This window comes from Dendropsophus ebraccatus, chromosome 15 (assembly GCF_027789765.1).
Source record: "Dendropsophus ebraccatus isolate aDenEbr1 chromosome 15, aDenEbr1.pat, whole genome shotgun sequence".
Taxonomy (NCBI): domain Eukaryota; kingdom Metazoa; phylum Chordata; class Amphibia; order Anura; family Hylidae; genus Dendropsophus; species Dendropsophus ebraccatus.
This window is the reverse complement of record NC_091468.1, coordinates 28,184,284-28,201,839: the sequence shown is the minus strand read 5'-3', so window position 1 is coordinate 28,201,839 and position 17,556 is coordinate 28,184,284. Positions and strand designations below refer to the sequence as shown.

At 44.5% G+C, this 17,556-nt stretch overlaps 1 protein-coding gene across 1 annotated transcript in view; it reads left to right on the top strand.

The window, feature by feature from the left end:
* Positions 1 to 3,696: 3,696 nt before the first annotated feature.
* Positions 3,697 to 17,556, top strand: part of PCNX2 (pecanex 2) — a 105,272-nt gene continuing 91,412 nt past the window's right edge. The window contains exons 1-4 of the mRNA XM_069954417.1: positions 3,697 to 3,849; positions 8,574 to 8,761; positions 15,032 to 15,122; positions 16,529 to 16,565. Of these exons, the coding sequence (XP_069810518.1) occupies positions 3,697 to 3,849; positions 8,574 to 8,761; positions 15,032 to 15,122; positions 16,529 to 16,565 (469 nt within the window). The remainder of the gene's footprint in view (positions 3,850 to 8,573; positions 8,762 to 15,031; positions 15,123 to 16,528; positions 16,566 to 17,556) is intronic.

Genomic DNA, 17,556 nt, shown 5'->3' with positions numbered 1-17,556 from the left:
GGATAAAACGCTTGGGCCATTTGGCCGCTAATAGGACGCCTCTTATTTTGCAGCATTTTGTCCACATCTGCCTAAGGCCTCTGTTCACACAAAGTAAAATAAAGATTTAAGGGGTACTCCAGAGGATTTTCAAATCAACTGGTGTCAGAAAGTTATACAGATTTGTAATTTACTTGTATTTAAAAATCTCCAGTCTTCCAGTACTTATCAGCTGCTGTTTGTCCTGCAGGAAGTGGTGTATTCTTTTCAGTCTGACATGCTCTCTGCTGCCACCTCTGTCCATGTCAGGAACTGTCCAGAGTAAAAAATAGCAAATCCCCATAGAAATCTCTCCTGCTCCGGACAGTTCCTGACATGGGCAGAGGTGGCACCAGAGAGCATTGTATCATACTCAAAAGAATACACCACTTCCTGCAGGACATACAGCAGCTGATAAGTACTGGAATACTGAAGATTTTTAAATACAAGTAAATTACATATCTGTATAACTTTCTGATCTGAAAATATTTTTCCCCACCAGAGTAGCCTTTTAAATACAACCGTAATTATGAGTAAACATAAAAAAACAGCTATATTTTGCAATAGCAAGTATGTTCATTAGTTGTAATCAGCTATGGCCGTTAATATATTATATACAGTGGAGCGCATTATTATATTAAAAATACGCCCATTTCCTTCACAAGGATCTCCGCACAAAGCATGCCTTCAGAACTCTCCCATAGAAGTCAATAGGTCAGCACCAAACTAGTGTCTCCTATTTCCACTGTGCTGTAAAGGGAGCTTCTAAATGCTGCTGCTAAATACAAACATAGAAACAATTTAGAAGAAAAAAAAACAGCATTTAGTTCCGTAGCTGGAACCAATCAGTGACAACATCCATATGTGTCTTGTCCTTACGTTACTGCACCCCCGCATCTCTGCCTTGTCAGTGCTAATGGGCCGAGGCCTGACCCTATACTGAGTGTCCAGCTGCCACCGCGAGGACAAGGTACCCTGGAGGGGACATGAGGAGGTAAGCAGCGATGCTGAGTATTATCACTGAGCGGCCATGCTGTGTATTATCACTGAGCGACCATGCTGTGTATTATCACTGAGCGGCCATGCTGTGTATTATCACTGACCCACCATGCTGTGTATTATCACTGAGCGGCCACGCTGTGTATTATCACTGAGCCGCCAAGCTGTGTATTATCACTGAGCCGCCAAGCTGTGTATTATCACTGACCCACCATGCTGAGTATTATCACTGAGCGGCCATGCTGTGTATTATCACTGACCCACCATGCTGAGTATTATCACTGAGCGGCCATGCTGTGTATTATCACTGACCCACCATGCTGAGTATTATCACTGAGCGGCCATGCTGTGTATTATCACTGAGCGACCATGCTGTGTATTATCACTGAGCGACCACGCTGTGTATTATCACTGAGCGGCCACGCTGTGTATTATCACTGACCCACCATGCTGAGTATTATCACTGAGCGGCCATGCTGTGTATTATCACTGAGCGGCCAAGCTGTGTATTATCAATGAGCGGCCAAGCTGTGTATTATCACTGAGCCGCCACGCTGTGTATTATCACTGAGCCGCCACTAAGCCGCCATGCTGTGTATTATCACTGATCGGCCACGCTGTGTATTATCACTGAGCGGCCACGCTGTGTATTATCACTGAGCGGCCACTCTGTATTATCACTGTGCCGCCATACTGTGTATTATCACTGTGCCGCCATACTGTGTATTATCACTGAGCGGCCACGCTGTGTATTATCACTGTGCCGCCATACTGTGTATTATCACTGAGCGGCCATGCTGTGTATTATCACTGAGCGGCCATGCTGTGTATTATCACTGAGCGGCCACGCTGTGTATTATCACTGAGCCGCCACGCTGTGTATTGTCACTGAGCCGCCACGCTGTGTATTATTACTGAGCCGCCACTAAGCCGCCATGCTGTGTATTATCACTGAGCGGCCACGCTGTGTATTATCACTGAGCCGCCACTAAGCCGCCATGCTGTGTATTATCACTGAGCGGCCACGCTGTGTATTATCACTGAGCGGCCATGCTGTGTATTATCACTGAGCGGCCACGCTGTGTATTATCACTGTGCCGCCATACTGTGTATTATCACTGAGCGGCCATGCTGTGTATTATCACTGAGCCGCCACGCTGTGTATTGTCACTGAGCCGCCATGCTGTGTATTATCACTGAGCGGCCACGCTGTGTATTGTCACTGAGCCGCCATGCTGTGTATTTGTGATTTATGTTTTGTATGATGTATGTGTGTTGTGTGATTTATGCCCGTTGTGTAATTTGTGTGTGTTGTATGATTTATCTTTGATGTATATGTGTTGTGTAATGTATGTGTTTTATGCCTGTTGTGTGATGTATATGTGTTGTGTTATTTGTGTGTTGTGTGATGTATATGTGTTGTGTTATTTGTGTGTTGTGTGATGTATATGTGTTGTGTTATTTGTGTGTTGTTGTGTGATGTATGTGTGTCATGTAAAGGGAACCAATTGGGCTGATATGGTTCCCTGAAGCAATGTATAAAGCTTTAAAACGGGATAAAATGGCGAGGTGGTCATCGGGGCGGCTCCCCACCTGTGTCTAGTCACAGCGCTGTGACTAGACACGGGTGGAGAACTGCCCAGATGACTACTTCCCCATCCGTGTCTGTCAGGAGCCAGGGGGATAAAAGTCATTCTTCCCCGGTATGTGCCACAGCTGCTGCAGGAGCTTTATACATTGCTCCAGGGAACCATATCAGCCCAATTGGGCTAATTGGTTCCCTTTAAGAGTCGGAAGGAACCAGCTAAGGGGTGGTGCCTGTAGGGAAACCTTCATATATATGTGGCCCTATAAGTTAGTGTAATGACGAGGGAAAAACCAAGGCCAGGCAACCATCCACATACAGCTGTTTCAGGGTGTTTCCCCTCATCAGTGTGGAGCAGGATTCTGGCTAGGTGGGAGCAATGCCTAGTAGAGCCATAAGAGAAACAGATCACTGGGAGACCAGCCAAACGATAACACTGTCAGCTTCTGGTCAAAGCGCTAAATACAGTGACATCCTAGGAGGGATTTCTGGCTAGCCCTGTGTTTCCAGACTCTTAAATGAGACTCCAGGGACTCCACTTTTTTGCATATTCATATTTCCCAGGGGGCAATGCACCAAGGATTTCACTGTATTGAGCTTTAACCAGCAGCTGGCAGTGTTCTCTTTGGCTGGTCTCCCTGAGATCAGTGATCTGTTTCCTGTAGTTGTGTGATGTATGTGTGTTGTGTGAATTATATGTTGTGTGAGTCATGCATGTGTGGTTTGATGTATGTGTTTGTTGCTTGTATGATTTATGTGTGTTGTACATCATCCCGTCCTTCCTATGCCCTATATGAGAAGTCATGTGAGTTATAGAGCAGGATGTATAGAGGAGCAGCCGACTCCATCCCGGCACAACTGCACGTGACATCAGATTATGTTCTCATCGCTTCACTCCATGAACAGGTCCTACACGGCCATCTAGTGGTGATCCCGAGAACTGCACCCCTATCTCTGCAGTGGAGCGGCGGCAGCGCCCCCTGGATCCGCTTACTCTGCAGTCAGTGGGTGATGATCCTGCGGGGGATACGCATTGCGATTCCTCCTTCCACAGTCATCCAGCTGCGGCTTCTCGCGTCCTCTCCGCAGCGCTGATGGGATCCCACGTCCTGCAGATCTTTAGGCAGGGGGTCTGGGCGGCCCTGACAGGAGGCTGGTACCACGACCCCCATGACAGCCAGTTCAATAACATCTGTCACTTGTATCTGTGGATCTTCCTGCTGCTCTTACCTCTCGCAATGCACTTGGTAAGTCTGCGTGTATATACCCCAGCACATGTGTATATATATATATACCCCAGCACATGTATATATATATATATATATATATATATATATACCCCAGCACATGTGTATATATATATATATATATATATATATATATATATATATATATATATATATACCCCAGCACATGTATATTGTATATATACCCCAGCACATGTATGTATGTATGTATATATATATATATATATATATATATATATATATATATATATATATATATAAATATACCCCAGCACATGTATATTGTATATATACCCTATCACATGTATGCATACCCCCCACATGTATATTGTATGTATACCCCAGCACATGTATATTGTATATATATACCCCAGCACATGTATATTGTATATATATATACCCCAGCACATGTATATTGTATATATACCCTATCACATGTATGTATACACCAGCACATGTATATTGTATATATAGCCCAGCACATGTGTATATATACCCCAGCACATGTATATATTGTATATATACCCCAGCACATGTATATTGTATATATACCCCAGCACATGTATATTGTATATATGCCCCAGCACATGTATATTGTATATATACCCCAGCACATGTATATTGTATATATACCCTATCACATGTATGTATACCCCAGCACATGTATATTGTATATATACCCCAGCACATGTATATTGTATATATACCCTATCACATGTATGTATACCCCAGCACATGTATATTGTATATATATATACCCCAGCACATGTATATATAGCCCAGCACATGTATATTGTATATATAGCCCAGCACATGTGTATATATACCCCAGCACATGTGTATATTGTATATATACCCCAGCAAATATAGTATACAGTATATTCATGTACCGTTAGTCCTATTACACAGAGCGATAATCTGCCGCCCGGCGCGCATGGCTGCGTGTTATAGTGAAGCGTGGACACCGGCTGATGAACATGTAAAGAAAAGAATAAATTATATACATACCTGTCCACGCACCCTGGAGCTTATGCCCCCTCCCTGGTGTCTTCCTGCCTTCTGCCCGCAGCCACCGGTCACTGGCCGCTCAGCTGATCACTGGCCGAGACGGGACAGAGCTGAGGCCGGTGATTGGCTGAGCAGCCTGTCACTTCAGAGACCGGTTGTGAAGTTTTACCCGCAGCTGTGAGCAGCGGGCAAAAGCCAGGAAGACACCAGAGGTATGAGTAAACTTTATTACTTTACTTTATTAAAGGAGAAGTCCGGCCAAAATTATTTTTTAATATGTTATTACTTATGGAAAGTTAGACAAATTTCTAATGTACATTAATTATGGGAAATGCTCATATACTGCATTTTCCCTTAATTTAGTGGATCATGGAGTGTTAGAATTCTCTCAGAAACAGTGACATCACAACGAAGGGTGTAATTCCCATGGAGTGTCCAGCAGGGGGCGCTCTATACACTCACCGGCCACTTTAATAGGTACACCTGTCCAACTGCACGTTACCACTTAATTTCTAATCAGCCAATCACATGGCGGCAACTCAGTGCATTTAGGCATGTAGACATGGTCAAGACAATCTCCTGCAGTTCAAACCGAGCATCAGTATGGGGAAGAAAGGTGATCTGAGTGCCTTTGAACGTGGCATGGTTGTTGGTGCCAGAAGGGCTGGTCTGAGTATTTCAGAAACTGCTGATCTACTGGGATTTTCACGCACAACCATCTCTAGGGTTTACAGAGAATGGTCCGAAAAAGAAAAAACATCCAGTGAGCGGCAGTTCTGTGGGCGGAAATGCCTTGTTGATGCCAGAGGTCACAGGAGAATGGGCAGACTGGTTAGAACTGATAGAAAGGCAACAGTGACTCAAATAGCCAACCGTTACAACCAAGGTAGGCAGAAGAGCATCTCTGAACGCACAGTACCTCCAACTTTGAGGCAGATGGACTACAGCAGCAGAAGACCACACCGGGTGCCACTCCTTTCAGCTAAGAACAGGAAACTGAGGCTACAATTTGCACAAGCTCATCGAAATTGGACAGTAGAAGATTGGAAAAACGTTGCCTGGTCTGATGAGTCTCGATTTCTGCTGCGACATTCGGATGGTAGGGTCAGAATTTGGCGTCAAGAACATGAAAGCATGGATCCATCCTGCCTTGTATCAACGGTTCAGGCTGGTGGTGGTGGTGTCATGGTGTGGGGAATATTTTCTTGGCTCTCTTTGGGCCCCTTGGTACCAATTGAGCATCGTTGCAACGCCACAGCCTACCTGAGTATTGTTGCTGACCATGTCCATCCCTTTATGACCACAATGTACCCAACATCTGATGGCTACTTTCAGCAGGATAATGCGCCATGTCATAAAGCTAGAATCATCTCAGACTGGTTTCTTGAACATGACAATGAGATTACTGTACTCAAATGGCCTCCACAATCACCAGATCTCAATCCAATAGAGCATATTTGGGATGTGGTGGAACGGGAGATTCGCATCATGGATGTGCAGCCGACAAATCTGCGGCAACTGTGTGATGCCATCATGTCAATATGGACCAAAATCTCTGAGGAATGCTTCCAGCACCTTGTTGAATCTATGCCACGAAGAATTGAGGCAGTTCTGAAGGCAAAAGGGGGTCCAACACGTTACTAGCATGGTGTACCTAATAAAGTGGCCGGTGAGTGTGTATATATATATATATATATATATATAAGTCAATGAGTACCCTTGACTTCTATATATAGTGCGCCCCTGCTGGACACTCTATTGAATCATTTGATGTGTATGTGAAAATGTTATGTACTGTACGTTTTGACTGAATACATTTATGGAATACTTTGGGGAGCAAGTGTCCTTGCTCCCCAAAGTATCCCATAAATGTATTCAATGAATACATTTGCAGAGCACTGAGCAGGGAAGGAGAGAGTTGCCCGTGCATCTACCTCCCCCCTCCCTCCCTGCTCGGTGCTGGGCACATATACACAGTACTACTCCCCCATTATCTGCAGATAATGGGGGAGTAGTAGCTGTGCTATCCCCAGCACATCGATGCCGCCGCTGCTCACACAAGGACTGCTCTTCATGGCCCCTCCTCCGCTTCCCCTCCTTCTCTTAGCTTCAAACTAACTATCCCGCGTTTTACTCCCCGCGCCGCTTCTCACACTATCCCGCCGCTGACTCCCCGCCGCTGCTCCTCACACTATCCCGCCGCTGACCGCCGCTTTCTGCTCCCACATATCGGCTCCCGGTCCGCCCTGCATGCCGGCCGCGTTTGAAGCCAAGAGAAAGAGGGGGAGCGGAGGAGGGGCCATGAAGAGCAGTCCTTGTGTGAGCAGCGGCGGCGTTGTGATGGGGATAGCACAGCTACTACTCCCCCATTATCTGCAGATAATGAGGGAGTAGTACTGTGTATATGTGCCCAGCACCGAGCGAGGGGGGAGGTAGATGCACGGGCAACTCTCTCCCTCCCTGCTCAGTGCCCTGCAAATGTATTCATTGAATACATTAATGGGATACTTTGGGGAGCAAGGACACTTGCTCCCCAAAGTATTCCATAAATGTATTCAATCAAAACGTACAGTACATAACATTACATTACATACACATCAAATGATTCAATAGAGTGTCCAGCAGGGGCACACTATATATAGAAGTCAATAGTACTCATTGACTTCTATATATATATAGTGCGCCCCCTGCTGGACACTCCATGGGAATTACACCCTTCGTTGTGACGTCACTGTATCTGAGAGAATTCTAACACTCCATGATCCACTAAATTAAGGGAAAAAGCAGTATAGGAGCATTTCCCATAATTAATATACATTAGAAATTTGTCTAACTTTCCATAATTAATAACATATCAAAAAATAATTTTGCCCGGACTTCCCCTTTAAGGCAAGGGCTGCACGGACATCACTAACTATTATATATAGAGAGATTCGCACTTGTTTACATTACTGATTGGGCCAAGTAATATGGCCCTTAGGCCATGAGAATCATACCTAATAACCAGCACCCATAGTGCTAACAACATAAACAACAAAAACAAACAAGCAAGCACAGGGAGGGAGTGTGAAGGAAACTAATGCATATACTATAAGTGGCCTTAAAAGTGACCCCTAAGCAGAGGGTAACGTATTTCCCCTTGACTAGTTATCACCTGTTAACCACTTGGCTGAAATAAGATCCAGACCCTCCACCTGGTGGTTAATTTCTTTTTGTTTTTGTGTTTTTGGGCCATGAGCTCCTCCATCCTCATCAAGTAAAGGGTCACTCTAGAAAAAAAAAATCTCTTAAATCAACTGTTGCCAGAGATTTGTAATTTACTTCTATTAAAAAAACTCCAATCTTCCAGTACTTATCAGCTGCTGTATGTCCGACAGGAAGTGGTGTATTCTTTCCAGTCTGACACAGTGCTCTCTGCTGCCACCTCTGCCCATGCCAGGAACTGTCTGGAGTAGAAATCCACATAGAAAATCTCTCCTGCTCTGGACAGTTCCTGACATGCACAGAGGCGGCAGCAGAGAGCACTGTGTCAGCTTGGGAAAAATACACCACTTCCTGCAGGACATACAACATCTGATAAGTACTGGAAGACTGAAGCTTTTTTGATAGAAATAATTTACAAATCTGTATAACCTTCTGACACCAGTTAATTTGAAATAACTTTTTGCCAGAGTACCCCTTTAATGTTTTGTGCCTCTCACTTACTATTTTCACAGGGCTTACCTCCTACAAGCTTTACACTGTGCCTTTACTGTATATCTACTACCATCCTGTTTGCAGTTATAAAGTTTGTAAGTTTTCGACTGCATCTTATGTTCGATAAAGGGATTGTGAATCATCTTAAAAAAAATAAAGAACAACCGAAAGAAGATGGGAATGTCACAAATTGCCGCTCTGTTCCTGGGTAAGAATTCTTCAAAAAATATACTTATAATTCAGTCTATTGGTATGCAACATATACTGGCATGTAAAGCACCAAATATCACACCAGAATTGTTTGTTATGGCTTACTTTTTCCTTAGTGTATGGATCAGGATATACATACATTATCTGAGGTCCATTTTACAGTTGTCAGGGATACGAGTTCTTCTTAAAGGGTCAATCTTTTAAATAAACTGCTGCTAGAAAGTGCCAGAGATTTGTAATTTTTTTTATTAAAAAAATCCAATCTTCCAGTACTTACCAGCTGCTGTATGTCCTGCTGTACTCTTTCCAGTCAGACACAGTGCTCTCTGCTGCCACCTCTGTCCATGTCAGGAACCATCCAAAGCAGTTGCAAACCCCCATAGAAAAACTCTCCTGTTCTGCACAGTAACCTGACGTGTACAGAGGTGGCAGCTGGAAGATTGGAGATTTTTTTCATAATTTTCTGACACCAGTTGATCTGTAAGAAAACATTTTTCGCTGGAGTATCCCTTTAAGGAGAGTGCCTCATAAAGACATGTGGAGACTTACAGGACATTCCTGTTCCACTGGAAGTTTAGGGAACAACGGATATGCAAAATAGCTCTCAGGGCTCTAAGGCAAAGAGGTGTCCCTTCAAGTCAGTGTTTCCTCTATCTAGGAATCTTAAAACATTAAATTGGCCGAGCCAAATAATCTCTCAAAGAGGAAAGTCAGTATATCTGCAGACAGCTGTTTCAGGGTTGTTGCCCCTCTTCAGCGCAGACCAGGGTGTTGGCTGGTTAGAGAGAGGCCTATTGACGTGGGTCAGAGGCAGGGGCATAGCTAGGATTTATGGGGACCCATAAAAAAACCTGTACCGGACATGAATCCTGCACAAGCCCCCCATACACATACTCACCTGGCCTGGCACAGTCCCTTGTTGTTCCATCATTCACTCAGCTCCCCAGTGCACGAGTAATGTCACCCATGTGTCGGGAAGCTGAGAGAATAAACACGAAGGGACTGTGCCAGGGGAGATTGAGTTATATAGCTAATTTAATAGTTTAGGTGTGTGGTACCAGTGCATAAGTTTAGAGTGGGTCTCTTTGTAGGTACAGATTGAGGAGATGGCGAATCTACTCCAAAGCTACACAGCTGTCCAAAATCTGTGGGCTTAGAAACCGGAGTGGTCCCCATGACAGCCAACATGTAATAATTCGTATATGTGTGTACTGCTCAGACCTAGGAAGGTGAGATCTTTCAGACAGTCTTTTACAAGGTAATAAAGTCAATGGGTTAACCACATCTGCAAATTGAAAAAGCCCCTTATCCAGGGGCGTAGCTAGGGGTTCAGCCTAGGGGGGGCGAGTGAGGCTGAGTGGGCCCCCAACCAACGTTACCCATAGGGAACCCCAGCAGGTGACAAGGATTTTTTTGAATAATAAAGGGAATATTCTTCTACATTTCTTATAGTGAATAAGGATACAGAGCCGTGTAAGAGGCTTCTACATCTGGAATATAGAACCACAAAAAAAGTAAAAGGGCTTAACATTAGAAAAATATAGCTGCCTTCTTCCACAGACAGCACCACTCTTGTCCTCAGTTTGATTCTCCTGGTGGCTGCAACCTGTGGGTGACAACCATCAGCCCTGAAGTTCCAGCAATACATCTGTCTACAGCGTCAGTTATCGGAGGATTGTACTACTGTACTACAACTCCCAGCATACCCTGAGGGCTGCAGACTGTCAACCTGGAGCCCCCCTTCCTCGACCAAGTGCATGCTACTGGTATATATATATGGTATTACCAATAATACCAGTATACAAGGGGGAAATATCGCCACAACCACTACCATCACCACCATATTGTTACTGACTAAATCCTCTATACTAAATCCAATAAAACACAGTACCAGATTACAAGTAACAAATAACACCACTACTTACTGACTAATACCAGCACATACCGACTAATACCAGCACATACCGACTAATACCAGCACATACCGACTAATACCACCACATACCGACTAATACCAGCACATACTGACTAACACCACTGCTGCAACTGAATAATCCACTGTACACAGAGCAATATCACCTCTTCAAGTCATTTAGCAGTAGCCCCAGCTCTACACAGGCTCTACACACCATATACATTACAGTGCAGATATATTTAGTGACTCACAGGTGGCGTCTTCTCTGATCGGAGTTCTTCCCTTTTCATTTTCTCCTCCATCCGTCCTGGGCCGTTATGAGAACTTCTCCGAGCCACGAATCCACAGAATCTGCCAGACAGACATATTAGGCTCCACACTCTTGACACCATCTCCATCTCTCTACACACTGCACATCTGTATTGGCCCCTTTACACCCTTGTTTAGTGGGTAGCCCTGACTCTTATAGATGGCTCCCCCCTGTATTGCCCCCTTATAGATGCCCCCCCTGTATTACCCCCTTATAGATGGCTACCCCTGTATCCCCCCCCCCCTTATAGATGGCTCCCCTCCCCTGTATCCCCCCCTTATAGATGGCTTCCCTCCCCTGTATCCCCCCTTATAGATGGCTCCTCCTGTATTCCCCCCTTATAGATGGCTCCCCCCCCCCTGTATCCCCCCCCCCTTATAGATGGCTTCCCTCCCCTGTATTCCCCCTTATAGATGGCTCCCCCCCTGTATCCCCCCTTATAGATGGCTCCTCCCCTGTATCCCCCCCCTTATTGATGGCTCCCCTCCCCTGTATCCCTCCCTTATAGATGGCTCCCCCCCTGTATCCCCCCTTATAGATGGCTCCCCTCCCCTGTATCCCTACCTTATAGATGGCTCCCCCCCTGTATCCCCCCTTATAGATAGCTTCCCTCCCCTGTATTCCCCCCTTGTAGATGGCTCCCCCCCTGTATCCCCCCTTATAGTTTGCGCCCTGCACAGCAGATTAAAAAAAACTAACACACAACTCACCTACCAGCGCTCCCCCGTCGCTGCTGTCCTCTCTTCTGCCCCCAGCTGATGCGTCCCTCCCTGGGGGATTCCCGGGCAGCGCACACATCCGGAAGCTGAGTGTGCGCCCAGGCCGGGACTTCCGGTACAGGAAGTCCCAGCGACGCGCACTAAGGTTCCTGATACGTGCGCTCCCTGGGAATCCCCCAGGGAGCGACGCATCAGACAGGGGCAAGATTGCCTCTTGCGGCCGCAAGCAAGACCGTGCTTGCGGTCGCAAGAGAGGCATAAAGGAGGGGGTGGGCTCGGCGGTTCGGGGGGCGTGTGCGGATGCGGAGCGCAGCCTCTTGTGGCTGGAGGCATAACGCTGCCTCCGGCCACAAGAATGATTGACACAGCCAGGAGCCAATGGCTCCTGATGCTGTGTCAATCACATCCTGGCCCAGTCGGAACTGTATGCGCTCATTAGGAGTGCGAGCGCATACAGTTCCGGCCACTACTGACGTGTTAATGCTGTCTGCAAAAGCAATAGCTTTTGCAGACAGCATTAACTGTCTAAGACCTCAGTGGGCCCCTGTCTGAGTGGGCCCGGGGGCGACCGCCCCCCTTGCCCCCCACCAAATTTCGCTACTGCCCTTATCCGATTAGGTGCGTACCACCAGAGAGTCCATGCTAGTGAAGAATGAAGGGGTAAGGAGAAATCAGTGGTGAATTTTTGGATTATAACTTAAAGGGGTAGTGCAGCATTCAACATTTATTCACTAAATAACGCACATTACAAAGTTATACAAATTTGTAATGTGTGTTATTTAAGTGAATGGATGGCCCCCTTCCCTGTGTTCCCCCCACCCCAGAAGTGTGGTGCATTATACTCACCGAATTACTGTCTACCTCAGCCGCCATCTTGTGTCGAAAACATCATCTTTTGGGAGGCCGGCCGGACCGCTCCAGCTCTCCCTCATTCCAGCTCCCCTCCAGCGCGTCATCAGCCATTGGCGGCAGGCCTCCCGAAGATGACGTGTTTGACCCAAGATGGCGGCCGGGGTCGACAGTGATTCGGTGAGTATAATACACCACACTTCTGGGGTGGGGGGAACACAGGGAAGGTGCCATCCATTCACTTAAATAACACACATTACAAAGTTATATAAATTTGTAATGTGTGTTCTTTAGTGAAAAAATGTTGAACGCTGCACTACCCCTTTAAGTCTAGTAGCACATGGAGACCATATGTGTTTTGTAAACTGGATAGAGCCTAACAGGGAAACTGCAAGCCAGGCAGGAGGGCAGAACTCCATAGAAAGGAATTTTGGTGGGCAGGGGCAAACCACAACTTCTCAATCTGAGTCAGTTTTTTATATGCATTGTGCGTGGCCCAACAAGGCATGTGGCAGAGGTGGCAGCACGCCCAGTAATAGTGCAAGACATTGGGAGTTGCCAGGCCTCCCCGTAGCTTACTACTCATCATCACTAATTTGGGAATCCAATGTCTTTTGGATGCCCATATTTACTGAAATATTGCCAGTTGAATAGATTTGAGTTCCCTAAGCAGCACTCTTAGGGAGTTTGATGTTCCCCAAATGGCCCTTTAAGGCCTGTGTTTACTGTGCAGCCAAACGCTCCCACAGCATCTGGGCTAGTATGATATGTGCTTTGTTTCCCTTCTTGTAGAAGCTCTGCTTGGAGTACAGCAGCGTGTGTTTAATCGTATGCCTTGATAAGTCCTTAAGGGGAGCCCTAGCTGCAACCAACAGTACGCAGGACTCCCACAATGGAAGGCGATGCTAATTATTGTTCTAAAACAAAAATAGTTTAGTGTCATTGATTGGTGCTTGATTGTCTTTTTCTGCCTAGAACCCAAAGCAATGCAATGGTCACGTATCACCAGATACCAAACCAGAGACTGAGACTCAACTTTGCCCTTGTTTTCTAAGAAATAAAAGGAGATGCACGCCTTGATGGAGTCTCTAGATACCTGATTTTTTTTTTGTTTTTTTGTTTTTTTTTAGCAGCGGCTCATTCAAACGCCAGTGACATTGTTGTGTGGGAGAACAAGGGGACGCCAATGAAACGTTAACCAAACCATGGTCCGACCATGAGATGGTCTCTATTGTAGCTTCCCTCAGAAGGCGAACCGTGGGGATATTTCTGAAGAAATAGACAATTCTTGTGTGTGTTTTATGGTGGTGGGAATAAAATAAAAACAGTTTATCTGCACGGTGGCCAATACGCCATAAATCATATAGCTGATAATTCCGGATAAGCTTACAGAATTCAGTAGAAAGTTGAAGCTGGTCTGAGGAGGGCGGTTTTCCAGACACCCAGTGCCTATAAAGTGTTCCTGAAAACAGGAGATTAAAATCTCCACCCAGGACTCTAGTCACGTCCGGATAGGTAGCCAATAGTTTGAGGACCCTGCAGAAGAAAGGAATCTTGGATCGGTTAGAGGCTTAAACATTGCAAAAAATTATGCATGTACCAGGGATAGTGCCTTCTACTATAACAAATCAACCCCCTGGGTCAGAATGAAGAGAAAAGAGGATGGCAACCCCTGCACATTTGCAGCCCAGTAATGATGAGTATGACTGTGGGAAAAAATGGTGGGCAAATCTACTGGTGGCCGAGAGGTCTAAATGTGTTTCCTGTAGTAAGGTTTCAAGGTCCTCAATTCCTTCAGCATTAAGCGCCGCTAAACATCAGAATTGAGACTGCTTACATTCAAGCGTCCATTCAGTGATTAGCTGCGCATCGCTAATGGCAAAGTGCGGCTGACGACTGTAAAGAAAATAATAACGTGTATACATTGCAGCAATTGGCTGAGGGACCTGTGACTTCAGAGACCGGCTCTGTAGTTGCATTGGTGGCTGGGGGAGAAGCCAGGAGGACACGGGGAGCATTAAAAATAAAGTATATATTTTATTATTTGAAACTTTTAAAGCGAGGGCTGCACGGACATCGCTAACGATCTCTGTGCAGCTCTTGCTGCATGATTACAGAGTTGGGTAATAGGCTTAGTAAACTAGCCGATCGGCACTCGTTTACATTTCTAAATGCCATGTAATACAGCCCTTTGCCTAAGTGGTGCCACATTTATTTTGCATATCCTTCCTTCCCGCTGCTACATAAATGAGCTTCCTTAGATCAGACATACTATTGCCAGACCGGCCCCTTTAAACTGTAGCTGTCAGGACTGCCCGCTTGGCAGATATACTACATCTAAATGTTCAGGTCCCTTTAAATCATAATTGTATTTGTTCTATACTGTGCTTAATCATGAATTTTAAGTCTAAACCGATAAAACTTGTTTTTCACCTTACGCATTATATTTACAGTGTTTTTTTTATTCATCTGTAGCATGAAAAAGGAAACTCATGAAGAGCTAAAACGTCAAGAAATTCAGCAGTGCCAGCAAGATATCTGTAACAATATTTCTTCCGATTCCTTGGTGTGTATGTTATATCGTATTATAGTGTTGTATCGTTTTTGTTTTGTGGCCTGTGTTTAGGAAAATACAAAGATAACATGACCGTAATAATAACATGACTCATAATAACATGACCGTAATAACAACTTGACTGTAATAACAACTTGACTGTAATAATAACATGACTGTAATAATAACATGACTCATAATAACATGACCGTAATAACAACTTGACTGTAATAATAACATGACTGTATTAACATGACCTAATAACATAACTTGGCATAATGTTTGTGCTCCACTTTTATGGAGTAGTTTCCACCAGACTTCTAGTATCCTTTTCCTTCATTGTCTGTCTTTTTTTTTTTTTTTTTTTTTTTAAAGTGACTTTGCTTTTAGGCTACGTTCACACACCATCTTTCTTTGCTCTTTTAGGCCACCTGTCATTTTGAAGTCAGGTAACAGCTATTATTTCATAATGATAGCTGTGATTGTACAAATAATGGGCAACAGTATAGATTAATGGCCGAAAATTTTTATTAAATTATTGTATTGCCCCCTAAAAGTTGTACAAATCACCAATATACACTTATTACAAGAAATGGTTATAAAGTGCTTTTTTTGTCTCTGCACTCTGCATCAAGGCTTCACTTCCTGGATAACATGGTGATGTCACTTCCTGGATAACATGGTGATGCCACTTCCTGGATAACATGGTGATGTCATTTCCTGGATAACATGGTGATGTCATGACCCGACTCCCAGAGCTGTGCGGGCTGTGGCTGCTGGAGAGGATGATGGCAGGGGGACACTGAGGGACACAGGGCACTGGAGGGACACTGAGCATCCCTCTGCCATCATCCTCTCCAGCAGCCACAGCCCGCACTGATCTGGGAGTCGGGTCATGACATCACCATGTTATCCAGGAAGTGACATCACCATGTTATCCAGGAAGTGAAGCCTTGATGCAGTAGTAACTGCAGGGAAACGAGCACTTTATAAGGATTTCCCGTAATAAGTGTATATTGGGGATTTGTATAACTTTTGGGGGCAATACAATACTTTAATAAAAATTTTCACTTCTTTTAATACCTAATTCTAGTTACACGTTCACATGATTCAGGATTATGACAAATTTCAAGGCTGTTATGTGAGAGTTGGATGTAAAGGAATATAAATGGCCAGTGTTAACTCTCACATATTTTCTTTTATTTGAGCTGTTAAAATGACAGAAAAGTAGAAAGAACTGCAGTTTTGTCAGCCATTTTAGTCTGTCTATCTATCTATCTATCTATCTATCTATCTATCTATCTATCTATCTATCTATCTACAGATAAGCCACATATGACTATACCCTTACATGTTTTCTTATAAATTCTGAATGGGAAATGACTCTTTATATGATACTATTTCTTTCTGTGTTTCAGGGGATACAGACGATGGATAACCACACAGACTTTAAAGGTTTCTAATGCTTTTTTAATTCTCAGTCCACTTACACAAATAGTTTTACCTTTGATACCATATGCACATAGTTGTTAGATTATACAGTGGTGCCTTGGATTACGAGCATAATTCGTTCCCATAAAAATTATTGAAATGCAGATAATTGGTTCCACACCCCAAAAATAATGATTTTCTATTCTTAATAACATTTAAAACTAATGAAACAAACTTTTAGAAACAGCTGAATATGTGATATTATAAGTTACAGTACAGTATACCATTCAGCATGTGGAGTATAATGTATAGTAACTGCATAAACCTGAAAACACTGCAGAAGATTGTAGATACAGGATGGAACTGCAGATCCCCATAATGCAGTAGCATAGTACAACAGGCTAGAATAGAGAAGCAGGGCTGCTGTCAGAGGTCTGTGTAGTCACATGACAGCAATGGGGAAGGGGGAGGGGTTCAGCATGGACCAATCAGGAAGTGAGAATTACAGAGCTGTGCAGGAGGACAGTGACAGAAACTTTTCTATACAGCAGTGTGAATGGCAGAGTTCAGGCACATTATAGCTGAGTGTAACCACAGGCACATTATAGCAGCAGTGTGTATAGCTGAGTGTAAATGCATGCACATTATAGCAGTAGTGTGTATAGCTGAGAGTGAGTGCAGACAGATTATAGCAGCAGTGTGTATAGCTGAGCAGGCACATTATAGCAGGAATGCAGGAATGGAGAGGATGGGAAACACAAGGGCTGACAGAGACTGCAGAGAGCAGGAAGGAATGAGCAGGGCAAATGCGGGCACATACATGCATCACTTTCTGTCCGGGGAGAGATGTTACAGCTATGAAGAGATTACCGCCACAGTCCTTTCCTCAGAGAACAGTGCTGGAGACCCCGCTATGTAGATTATTAATGTATCATAAATACTTCATTGGTTTTCATAAAGTTCATCAAAAACAAAACAAATGTGGAAAATGAAAACTTCTTGCTGAAACAAGTGA